We start from the raw sequence: 12,008 nt of genomic DNA, 5'->3' as shown, positions 1-12,008 counted from the left end.
GAAGGATTTTCCCACATGGAGTCAGATACTGCAACGCTCACAGAGAAGACCTAAAGCAGGATCTCTAAAGAGTTTAAGATCTCTCAGAGAAAATAAAGCCCACACCCATGAAACAGTCAGAAAACATCAGATGATAAAATCCAGTAAGTGTAGAGATACATAGAAATGGACCATCACCCAAGCAAGACTCAAGCAGGCCCTTGAAGAACTGTGGTGTTGGAGAAGACTTGAGAATCCCTTGGACTACAAGGGGATCCAACCAGCCCATTCTGAAGGAGATCAGCCCTGGGATTTCTTTGGAAGGAATGATGCTAAAGCTGAAACTCCAGTACTTTGGCCACCTCACGCGAAGAGTTGACTGATTGGAAAAGACTCTGATGCTGGGAGGGATTGGGGGTGGGAGGAGAAGGGAACAACAGAGGATGAGATGGCTGGATGGCATCACTGACTCAATGGACGTGAATCTGAGTGAACTCCAGGAGTTGATGATGGACAGGGAGGCCTGGCGTGCTGTGATTCATGGGGTCGCAAAGAGTCGGACACGACTGAGCGACTGAGCTGAACTGAACTGAAGAAGAAAAAGAGAATGCTAGACAGGGGAACACCAAGAGCAAAGGTTCAGAAGCACAAAAAACAAAGGTATGTGGAGCATGGGGAAAAAATGGGAGGTGTGGATGGGTAGACAAGATGGTGCCCAGTGTCAGAAGGCCATGAGCATACAATGTGGAGTTCAGACAAGGGTCTGGGGAGTTCTGGGACAAAGTAAATCACTATTGCTCTCACCATCTAGGAAATATGAAAGGGTTTAGCTTTCTGTGAAAACTCCAAGTTCCCTTATTTTTTGATGAAGAAGGGATGTTTCAAGAGTTGGTTTTTATAGAAGTGGTAATGGGCTACCTGATCTCCCTTGAGGAAGAATGAACCACATTTGCAAACCAACTGGCCAGGACAGAAGGTCAGGAGTTCTGAGAAACTTTGGTTTGTTCTCAGTAAGAAGATAACTGGTCTGGGTTGGGACAAAACTTGCAACCTAAGGTTCTCTAGGTCTAAGTAACTGAGCCAAATCAGTGGTAGCATGACCACTTCCAAACACACACACATATACATACAAAGAGCTGGTGACTTATAAAGAAAATTCCCAGTATAGACATGTAAGCACACAGACTAGCTAAAAGGCAAAGAGGTGGCAAAGAGAAAAAGACTGAAGGGCTGGCAGAAGGCAGAAGCCTCTTAAAGGAGGCATATCTTCTGTAGGTCCCCAGGGGACAGGCTGAACTGTTTTCAGTTCCAGTAGCCAAACTGATGGTGCCAGATTCTCCATTATTCCTGGGCGGCCCCACCCCCTCCACCCTTAGGCTGCTTTCTGTTGGCAAAAGTTTGCTTGCTTCTGGAAGCCTTTGAATATGGGAGCATCTTGTCATCTAGAGACTTAAAATACTGCAAATTCCAGTAACATAACTGCTTGGACCTACAAGGAGATCCAGTTTGCTCCATCTCCAGCTGGTGTCTTGCCATTCAGAACGTCACCCCTCAGAGCTATGCAAAATCCTTCCCCAAGTTCGGCTTCCTAAGTCTTTCTTTGGATGAAAAGGACTTAGTTATTATATTTAGGGTTGCAGGGCTTCCTGCCCATAGAAATAAAAAATAATGAGATGGGGACTGAATCATCAGATGACAAATCCACTGGGGAAAACATATTGGAAGGGGGTGGAGGATCCAGACCAGGCTCTAGCCCCTAACCGACCTCATTTAGTTCCCATGATTATTTTCTATCAGGCAAATAGCCTCAAAGAATTGACACAAACTTTGTCATATTGAACAGAGAGTAAGAGGCAAAGCCAAGATTTAAACCAGGTTTGTTTCACCTAGAAGCCATTCCCTACGCCATATGCCTTCATGGTCCTGGATTTAGTAGACAACCACCCCTAAGCGAAGGGCATAGTGGGCAGGCAGGTCTTTCCCATGGGCCCCTCCCTGCAGGGCTATTTTGGTTTGGGGCAAAATTGTATTTGACAGCTATGAACTTGTGCTCTCAACCTTGACTCCATGCTTGTGTGTAAGAGGAAGATTTGTGGAGAGGCAGAGTTGAGGGAGAGAGGTAGACTTCCTCTTCTTCCTTCTCAGAATGAAAGCTTAAGGTTGAATGAATGGAATTCAAATTTGATGTGCGCAAGTCAAACCCTGCAGGGCTCTGTGCACACTTGCCAGGGCAGAGCGCCCTCTGCAGGGAGGAGCACATGGAGAAGCTGCCTGCCTCACTCAGCCTTTATCCCAAGTATTCCTTTCTATCCGGACAACAGATGTACAATCACCATCCATCCACTCCACTCGGTATCTTGAAGGTTGTCATCACATGAAAACAAGATTTGAGGAAGTGGAAAAGGGCCCCTTAGCCCAGGAGAGCATGTTGCCTAATAAGTCAGAAATGAAACCACTTCCTCCCCATGAACTTTTAGTATACGAAAGAGGGTGCCCCCCCATCATGTCAACATGTCTCCCCTCTCTGATATGTCTTGGACAGGATATTGCCTTAATCCGCATATTGTAAATTACTGACATGCTCCTTACTGAGAGCTAACACTGAGGAGGAAACATTTCATGACTCTTAGATATGGCTGAATAAAAAGAGGCTTCAAGCCTCCGAGTGGAGTCCAGAGGATGGCTGATAAAAGAGAAAGTTAATGATGAGTATCTAGTGGAGGGTCCTTGAAATCTGGAGAGTTAGGGAACTCACTCATAAATGTAGCTCTGGGACTTCCCTGGTGGTCCAGTGGTTAAGACTCCACGCTTCCAATGAAAGGTGCATGGGTTCGATCACTGGTCAGGGAGCTAAGATCCCAAGTGCTGTGGGGTGCAGCTAAAAAAAATTAAAAATTACCTCAACTTGAGATTGGATCCGAAGTCAGAAACTTACTAAGGATCTGCTCTTTATCCAGGCCCTAGATGGCTAAGAGGGAAAAATGGGACACAGTACACGAGGCAGGCCATATGGGAGTAAAGACGAAGAAATCTGAGCTGAGCCCAGACTAGAGACAGGAGTTCAGAACCAGAGGATTTAAAAAAACAAACAACTAGCCTTATTAAATCTTACAAAGTAAAGGAACCAAAAGGAAAGGAATCTCACATTCAGACCAAGAGTTAAATCAGTGGCTGTCCATTTTGGTGACCCAGGAGTGTCGCTTCTGAAAAAGACAAGTGCTCCAGATCCACCAGTATAGTCTATCCAGACCTCTGGTGGGGCCCAGCCAAGAGCCACCAGCCACTCTGATACCCAGCCGGCATCCAGAAGCACTGAGTTACATCGAAGAGATGTACCCCACTTCCAACCCATTCATGCCCCCCAAACTTCCTCAGGCCTCAAACTGGCCCCCAATGTGTGAGTCACAGCAGGGCTTTCCTCCAGTCACTTCAGTTGCTTCAGGAGTTCCCAACAATAGATTCTTCACCAGCACTCCACATGCCCTTCAGCCAGGGTAGAGACACAGGATGATTGCCACAGACTGCATTTATTTAGGGATCATTGGCCACAGGAATAATCATTTGGGGTTGTTTTTATCTCTGATTCTTCTCTGGAACCTTCCACAGAGAACACCGTCCAAGCAGAGGGTCTGACCTGAAGGGACACTCGAGGCCACTGCGGCAGCTGACCAGGGTCCCCATGGCCAGGGTCTCACTCTAGGGGAATCAAGTCCATGCTCCCCCTTATCAGCCTTTCTTCCTCCAGGGCTGTCCAGTCTCTTTGCTGGCCTTCGAGCCCTCCATCATCAGCCCTCTGCCCAAGCAGGGAGACAGGAAGAGGACTGGGAGGGCAGAGGGTCTGAAACAACTGCTACATGGATGGACTCAGGACACACAGCAAAGAGAGTCTCTGTGCAGCCAAGGGAAAAAGGACCACCCCTTCTTCTCAGAAGGCTTGCTCTGTTTTTGCCATTCCCCCAGTTGACCTTTGGTCTGGTGGGCTAGTTGGTGCTGACTTCAGAGAAGGCCAAACTGGGTTCTGTGGGGGGGAGAGAAACAAAGCACATTGGTAAGAAGCATTTCAATCATAATAGTTACCATTTACTGAGCTCCTTCCATCTCTCTGGGCCAGTTCTGAATTTCACATGCTGCACTATCTCATTTGTTCCTCACCACCCGAGAGGTAGGTTTTATTAATATTATTCTCATTAAGGATGAGGAAACTGAACCTCGAGAAACTAAATTACCTGCCCAAGGTGATCCAGCTTCTGAGTCAGGGTAAAGATGCGGACACTGGTCTGTCCAGCTCCAAAGCTAGGGATCTTAACCATTGTGCCACACTGCCTCAGAAAGAGGACGTGGTATGGTGCCCCTCCATTTAAGTAAATTTAATAGAAAAGCAAAGGTTCTGGGACTTCCCGGGCGGCCCAGTGGTCAGGACACCAGGGAGGCATGAGGGGAAGGGCTCAGTCCCTGGGTGGGGATTTAAGATCCTGCACACTGCAGGTGTAGTCAAAAATAAACATCAATGTAAAAAAAACCCATGATGAGCAAAAAATTTTAAGCAAAATTTCTTTGTTTCCCCTGCTCTCTATCAGATAACAGCCCCCTACCTGAAGTCTCAAACAAGTGGTGCACAGGCCAGAATTCACCCGCAGCTGTGTGTAAGTTGACACAGTGTTTTGCAATAACTTGACCAGCCCCTGAAGGCCTTTGAGTCTGTGGCCCTGGTCCCCTATCACACTTGCTTTATTGGATCCATTTCAAGGGGCCATGGGTGCTGTTTTCTGCAGAGTTTAAATCGCAAACACTTGGCGCTAAACATGAGACGCTGGCATTGAAGGTGGTTCACTTCTCCGTCACCTCTGTCCCACAGAGCGTCTGCAAACGGTACCGCCCAGGTGACGGGCGCACTGAGCAGCAGGCACCGTTATCAGCAGGTCTCTGAGACGAGGTTCTGGCAGCTGCTGTAGCATCACATGGCAATGATGGGAGAAGGATGGGGGGAAGGGGAATGACTATGTTCAACTTCAGAGGGGAGCTCATGTTTCACTTGGTGGAGCAAGGCCAGATTCTGATCTCACTCTTCCCTGGCAGAACCTTTCTCTGTTGCAATCATCTGGGAGTCATGTGTCCTTGGAGCTGGTGTAACAGGAAAAAAACACAAGCAAGCCATCATCCTATAAACAGAGGAGGCCAGCCTTCCTGAACACAGCAGAACACTGTTCCCTCCTTGGCTGGGGTGCCTATTGTGAAAGTCCCTCAGTCGTATCCAACTCTCTGCGACCCCATGGACTACACAGTCCACGGAATTCTCCAGGCCAGAATACTGGAGTGGATAGCCGTTCCCTTCTCCAGGGGATCTTCCCAACTCAGGGATCGAACCCAGTTCTCCCGCACTGTAGGAGGATTCTTGACTAGCTATTATTCATCTACAAATAGCATCATGTCCCTCGCCAGCTCATTCCTTTTGTCCTTACCCGCTACTCACTACACAGCCAGTGTCTTTTCTAGGTGCTAGACTTCCCTGGAGAGTTGAACAAAGAGAACATAGGAATCAGACTCTGTATTATTACATGAAATCCAGCATCCAGCCTTCCAGCAGTTGGATTATGTCAAGGTATAATAAGTCACAGAATTAAAAAATCTAAGAGTTGCAAAATATTGACTTTCACTGTCACTTTAAATACAACTGGTGGGAAAATTTAGTTTAGGGCTTCCCAAGTGGAGTTTTGACTCAATGGACATGAGTTTGAGCAAACTCCAGGAGACAGTGAAGGACAGGGAAGCCTGGAGTGCTGCAGGCCAAGAGGTCGGCAAAGACTCCCCGAGGGGACGTGACTGAGCAACTAAACAACAGCAGATGTGCAGCCAGTGTAAAGAATCTGCCTGCCAGGGCAGGAGGTGTGCATTCAATCCCTGGGTCAGCAGGATTCCCTGGAGCAGGAAATGGCAACTCACTCCAGTGTTCTTGCCTGGAGAATCCCATGGACAGAGGAGTCTGGCGGGCTACCATCCACGGGACCACAAAGAGTCAGATGTGACTGAGCACACACAGGTAAGTTTAGTAAACATTGAAAATTATAGGAAAATACCAGTGAAGGAGAAGCTCACAAGCTAACACTGAAGACATGTAACACTCCAGGACATACTAGAACATATATATTTGGATATACATTGGCCATCCAGAATTGGAGCCAACCAGAAATCAGTGTGGAGAAGGCGATGGCACCCCACTCCAGTACTCTTGCCTGGAAAATCCCTTGGACAGAGGAGCCTGGCGGGCTGCAGTCCATGGGGTCGCTAAGAGTCGGACATGACTGAGCGACTTCACTTTTCACTTTCATGCATTAGAGAGGGAAATGGCAACCCACTCCAGTGTTCTTGCCTGGAGAATCCCAGGGATGGGGGAGCCTGGTGGGTTGCCATCTATGGGGTCGCACAGAGTCGGACACGACTGAAGCAACTTAGTAGTAGCAGCAGCTGCAGCAGAAATCAGTGTAAAGATAAAACCATTAGTAATCTAAGGAATTCTAAAAGATATGTGCAGAGAAGAGGTCATACTCAGAAATGTAAAAAAATAAAATTTAATAACATGATAAAGCAATCAGCAAGTATATAAAATATCCCAATGGATATGGCTCAGTGGCAAGGAACCTGACTGCCAATGCAGGAGACACAGGTTGGATCCCTGAGTCAAGAAGATCCCCTGGAGGAGGAAATGGCAACCCACTCCAGTATTCTTGCCTGGAGATCCCATGGACAGAGGAGCCTGGTAGGCTACAGTCCATGAGGTCACGAAAGAGTCAGATATGACTTAGCGACTAAACAACAACAATGAAATATCCCGACACCATAGGAAAACTGTAAGGGCTGCAAATAAAGGAGCACTGGGTAAAATAGCATAAACAGTAGAGTTCTCATAGTTAGTGGTGCATCAAATAAAGAGCGTTACTAGCATAAAGAGGACTTAGGGAAAGACATGGAACTCATTAAGGGACCTAGGGCTTGAATCGTATATAGCAATTCCTTACCACAACACGCACTAGGAAGTTATTGGTGCTGGGCTTGCAGGCATGTGTATATAAGCATCTAATGCGCATGGCAAATCTGTGTTGTGTTCAGTTAATAAAGTGCAAATAATGATCTTAAGCTGCAAGAACAGAAAAATCTAAGAGTCGGAAGGGACCTTTTGAAAGGGAGGAAAACAGTTCCTCATGACATGATTTTTGTACAAGGATCTTCCAGTCCCTCTTCACTACATTGTGTTAAACCAGTATTGTGCTGATGAGGAAGAGATCTTTGTCTAACCTCATGATGGCACTTCCTTTTACCTCTGAGATCAACCCTCTCTAGCCCTAGAGATGCTCAGAAGACTCGAAATTGAGTATAAGGACAAGTTTGTTACTACTCTTCTATCCAGCAGAGCTTCAACTTCTTACAATTTCCAACTATCTAGAAATAGCTCTGCCTTCAGCAGAGTGTCCTCCCACCCCACCACCACCCCACCTCACCCCCACCCCCACCCCTGCTCCCACCAGGAAACCTAGCAACATCCATCCCCCGTGAGTCTGCCATATCCTTCCCAAGTCCATTTCCTGCCTCCAGACACCGGGCTCAGTGGGACCCAGAACATTCCTCACCATGGTCATGTAGGTGGCCTCTGATTTTCCACTTGATTCTTCCTCATCGTTCACCTCTTGTGTGGTTATTGAGGAATAAATGTGTTTCTGGAGGGGAGAAAATCATATAAACATTCTTAAAACTCAACAAATCTTACATGCCAGAGAAAAGGCTTTCTTTTCTATGTTCTTATGACCCCCTATGTTCACAGGGCATCAAGCCCCAAATCAGCGGGTTCTGGGGGTTATTGAGGGCTGCAGAATGATCGTAGGTCACAATAATCCAGTCCTCAGGCTTCTGAAAATTAACTCATTGGCAAGGAGCTCTATATTAAGGACCAGATTCTTTGGTTCAAAAGTCAAATCTCCGGGACTTCGCTGGTGGTCCAGTGGTTAAGACTCCACAAGCCCCATGTAGGGGGCCCGGTTTCAATCCCTGGTCCAGGAACTAAGATTCCACTTGTCCCATGGTATGACCAGAAAAAAAAAAAAAAAAATGTCCAACATCTTTGTTTGGATGGGCATTGAGGTAGCAGCAGAGAATTCTTATTCTGCCTAATGATTTGAATTTTGTGGTTAATTTCCTCCTAATTAGAGTCTTGGCAGGACAGCATTCATCAGCACGTAATTGTCGTCATCTCTCCGATAGGGCTTAACTGGCAAGAACAGCCCTCACTGAACTTCATGTCTGCGAGGTCAGGGGTACTTTGTGACTCCCGTCCCTGTCACTATTTGGGGAAGTGATATCATCCAGGGACAAATTCTTCGACTTCTGGAGTCCCCTGTACTATGATGTGAGGCACAAACAGCCCAAAAGATGGATAGGTATGTAAGAAGAGTTTTTCAAAGGAAAGAAAGGAAGACGGGAAGGAAGAAAACAGGAAGGAAGAAAGAGGGAGGGAGGGAGGGGGAAGGAAGGAGGGAAGAAGAGAAAGAACAAAAAGGGGGGAGGGAGTTCAAGGAAATTAGTCCATTTCTCAGTTCCTAGTAGCAATTATTTATTATTTATATAAACTATCACAAACTAGTATGATCAAGAAAAAGTTCTTGATTCTCTCTTTCTAAAGGTTCCTGAATATTTAATCTGAACTATTAACCCCTTCACTGAACCTCAGAGTGGATCATAATCACCCCTCATATTGATACAATGCCTCAGAGACTATAGAGCACTTGCACACAGCATCATGTCATTTGAACCTCACAACTGGGCAAATATGTTTGTCCTTATCCTCATTTGGGGGATGAGAAATCAGAGGTTCAGGGAGTGGCAGAGCTGGGCTTGAACTGGGACTTTTCAATTTCAAGTCCAGTCCTCTTTCCCAGGACCCTCCAAGACTGGGCTGGGCTGCTGGGCTGGCCCCGCCCACCCCTACTCACTAAGCTATTTACTTCTCCTGGGCTGTTACTGCGTGATGGAGATCTCCTAAGCACTGCTCTGGGCCAGGCACTGGAGGTGCTGAGACATAACAATGAATGAGACACAGTTCTCAGGAGAATGATAAAGACACCACCTGGGTGCTGGAGCAGTCTCCACTTGTCCTCATGGGGCACAGCTGCAAAACAGCATAATTCTGTTTTTTGGTTTGTCTTTTTTTATTATTTTATTTATTTATTTGGCCCTGCAGGCCTGTGGGCTCTTAGTTCCCTGACCAGGAATCAAACCCATGTCCCCCTGCATTGGAGGCACAGAGTCTTAACCACTGGACTGCCAGGGAGGTTCCAAAATGGCAGAATTCCTCTCTTACCTCTGCACGAGCCTTCTCTGTGTTCTCCAGGCTTTTGACCAGAGTGGTGGAAGTGACTGAACTGCAAAGACATGAAAAGCACGTGCAATTAACCACCTGGCATTGTAGAGTCAAGGGTGATAACACAAGACCACAGAGAGTTTTTATTAAAAAAAGACCCCAGAGGAGGACCCACTTCTAGACACCTTCAGCCCGCACTACACAGCTCAGCTTAGAATCTGAGGCATGCATCTCTTTAATGGAGAGCAGATAAGTATTTAGATAAAGCCTGGGCTGAAGACAGCTTTAGCCTCTCTAGTGAGTGAAAGTTGCTCAGTGGTGTCTGACTCTTTACAACCCCATGGACTATACAATCCATAGAATTCTCTAGGCCAGAGTACTGGAGTGGGTAGCCTTTCCCTTCTCCAGGGGATCTTCCCAACCCAGGGATCGAACCCATGTCTCCCATACTGCAGGCGGATTGTTTACTAGCTGAGCCACAAGGGAAGCCCTCAGCCTCTCCACTGTCACCCTAATAACTTCCTGTCCAGAACAACTGTAAGTGATTTAATAGAGGGACTCCATGGGATTCGATATCATCATTTCCGAGGACTAGGGAGAAGAAGCTGGACCAGCAGGGGGCAGCAGAAACTCAGCAAGACACCAGTTCAAAGGCTCTGGGACTCTTCCTGGGAGAAGGACAAGCAGAATCAACCCCGCAAACACCTAGGGCTATGAGCTCTGGCCTCTTCCTTGCCCCTTGGCCTTTGATCTCTTGACCATCTGCCTTCTGCTTTTGCTACTGAATGGCCTTCCGTTTTTCTACTTTGGCCTGAAGTACAGCTAAAAACAACAACCAGGGTTAAAGCTAGAAGGGAATCTGTTTTTTTTGTCTCAAAGTGTAAATATTTTAATCATATTTCCTGATTATAAAGTTGTATGCTCTGATTGTAAAATAATTCAAATAATACAGAAATGTAGACAGTCTGAAGTTCAAGTTCCAGTAAACCTCCTACCCTCGTAGGACAAACCTTTTCTTTTCTCCCAAATAGCACTATTAGTATTTTTAAATTATCCTTCCAAACTTCTCTCATTGCATAAGTATACTCACACAGAATATATTTAGTATAAATAATACAGAAATGTAGACAGTCTGAAGTTCAAGTTCCAGTAAACCTCCTACCCTCGTAGGACAAACCTTTTCTTTTCTCCCAAATAGCACTATTAGTATTTTTAAATTATCCTTCCAAACTTCTCTCATTGCATAAGTATACTCACACAGAATATATTTAGTATATGTGCTGCTGAAGTGAGAATTACATAATTTACTTTTTTATTAAAATAAGATCCTACTATACATTGTATATTACTTCTTGGACATCTTTTCCCATCATTACATACAGAGCTGAGCAGTATTTCATCGACTGGAATACCAATTCATTGGATCATTACCTTTCTGACAGGCACTGATTTTCAGGCAATGATTTCAGTTTTTAATTATAACCTTTGTTACGGCAACCATGTTTATGCACAAATCTCAACACATCCATCTGACTATTCTTTAGAATAAACAGATACACAGACATGGGAGTTCTGTTCTTCATTTTGAGAGAAACTGAGGTCCAGATCAGGGAAGTGAGCTGATAGGGAAGCCACATTGTCTAACTCTTCGTTCTGTGTTGCACACCTGCCCAGAGCAAAGACTTTCAATTTCAAAACCAAGTCAGAAAGCCCCTGGGGAGTCAAATGCAAACCTAGCAGACACCAGCAGTTTCTGTATGATCCATGTCCCATGGGGAAAGGAGACCTAAAAGCCAGCTCTACTCAGTCTAAATGGGGGTTCTTGCCCCTTGACACTATTTCAAAAGGAGGGTCAACTTGCCCTAGCAAGATGCTCACGCCAGAGCATCTGCAAATTTCTGAGATACTAGGAGAACTTCAGGTGGTGCAGCTGGTAAAGAATCTGCCTGTTCAATGCAGGAAACAAACAGATACAGGTTCAATCCCTGGGCGAGGAAGATCCCCTGGTAGAGAAAATAGCAACCCACTCCAGTATTCTTGCCTAGAAAATCCCATGGACAGAGGGGCCTGCAGGACTACAGTCCATGGTGTCGCAAAGAGTCAGACACAACTCTGAGCATGCATGTACAGGAGAACTTCAAGCCTTTAAAAATACATTCCCTAAAAATAATTTAGGACCTGAGAGGCTGTCCATTCAAAAGTAGCTTCTCATAATTAAAATGTGGTCCTTCAAATAAAGTCACTGACAACCCTCAAAATCTGAGCTTCTCTAAAAAGTGTATACGTACTATGGCTAATTCAAAAATCATTTCTCTCAGGCATTGAATAGCACCATTATGGTTCTTGCATAGGATTTATACTGTTAATTATGCTCCACTTGGACAAACATTTGTAAGTCTTTGTAATATTATAAAATGAGGATGATGTGGGAATGTGCAAGGCCTTTCAGGACAACCAAGAACAGAGGAGGCTTCCCTGGTGGCTCAGTGGTAAAGAATCCACCTGCCAATGCAGAAGATATGGGTTTGATCCCTGGGTCAGGAAGATCCCTTGGAGAAGGGAATGGCAACCTATTCCACTATTCTTGTCTGGGAAATCCCACGGACAGAGGAGCCTGGCAGGCTACAGTCCATGGGGTCGCAAAAGAGTCAGAGGCGACTTAGGGACTGAACAGTGAGCAAAA

General features: G+C 45.9%; 1 protein-coding gene across 1 annotated transcript in view; it reads right to left on the bottom strand.

Annotated features, from left to right (window-relative positions):
- The window catches only part of JAML (junction adhesion molecule like), a 30,879-nt gene continuing 22,358 nt past the window's right edge, over nucleotides 3,488-12,008 (bottom strand). The window contains exons 8-10 of the mRNA XM_005689503.3: nucleotides 9,326-9,386; nucleotides 7,602-7,688; nucleotides 3,488-3,997 (exon numbers count right to left, since the gene is read on the bottom strand). Of these exons, the coding sequence (XP_005689560.1) occupies nucleotides 3,905-3,997; nucleotides 7,602-7,688; nucleotides 9,326-9,386 (241 nt within the window). The 3' untranslated portion in view covers nucleotides 3,488-3,904. The remainder of the gene's footprint in view (nucleotides 3,998-7,601; nucleotides 7,689-9,325; nucleotides 9,387-12,008) is intronic.

The sequence above is a fragment of the Capra hircus genome, chromosome 15, assembly GCF_001704415.2.
Source record: "Capra hircus breed San Clemente chromosome 15, ASM170441v1, whole genome shotgun sequence".
Classification (NCBI taxonomy): domain Eukaryota; kingdom Metazoa; phylum Chordata; class Mammalia; order Artiodactyla; family Bovidae; genus Capra; species Capra hircus.
The sequence above is the reverse complement of the archived record's forward strand: the minus strand, read 5'-3'. Positions and strand labels throughout refer to the sequence as shown.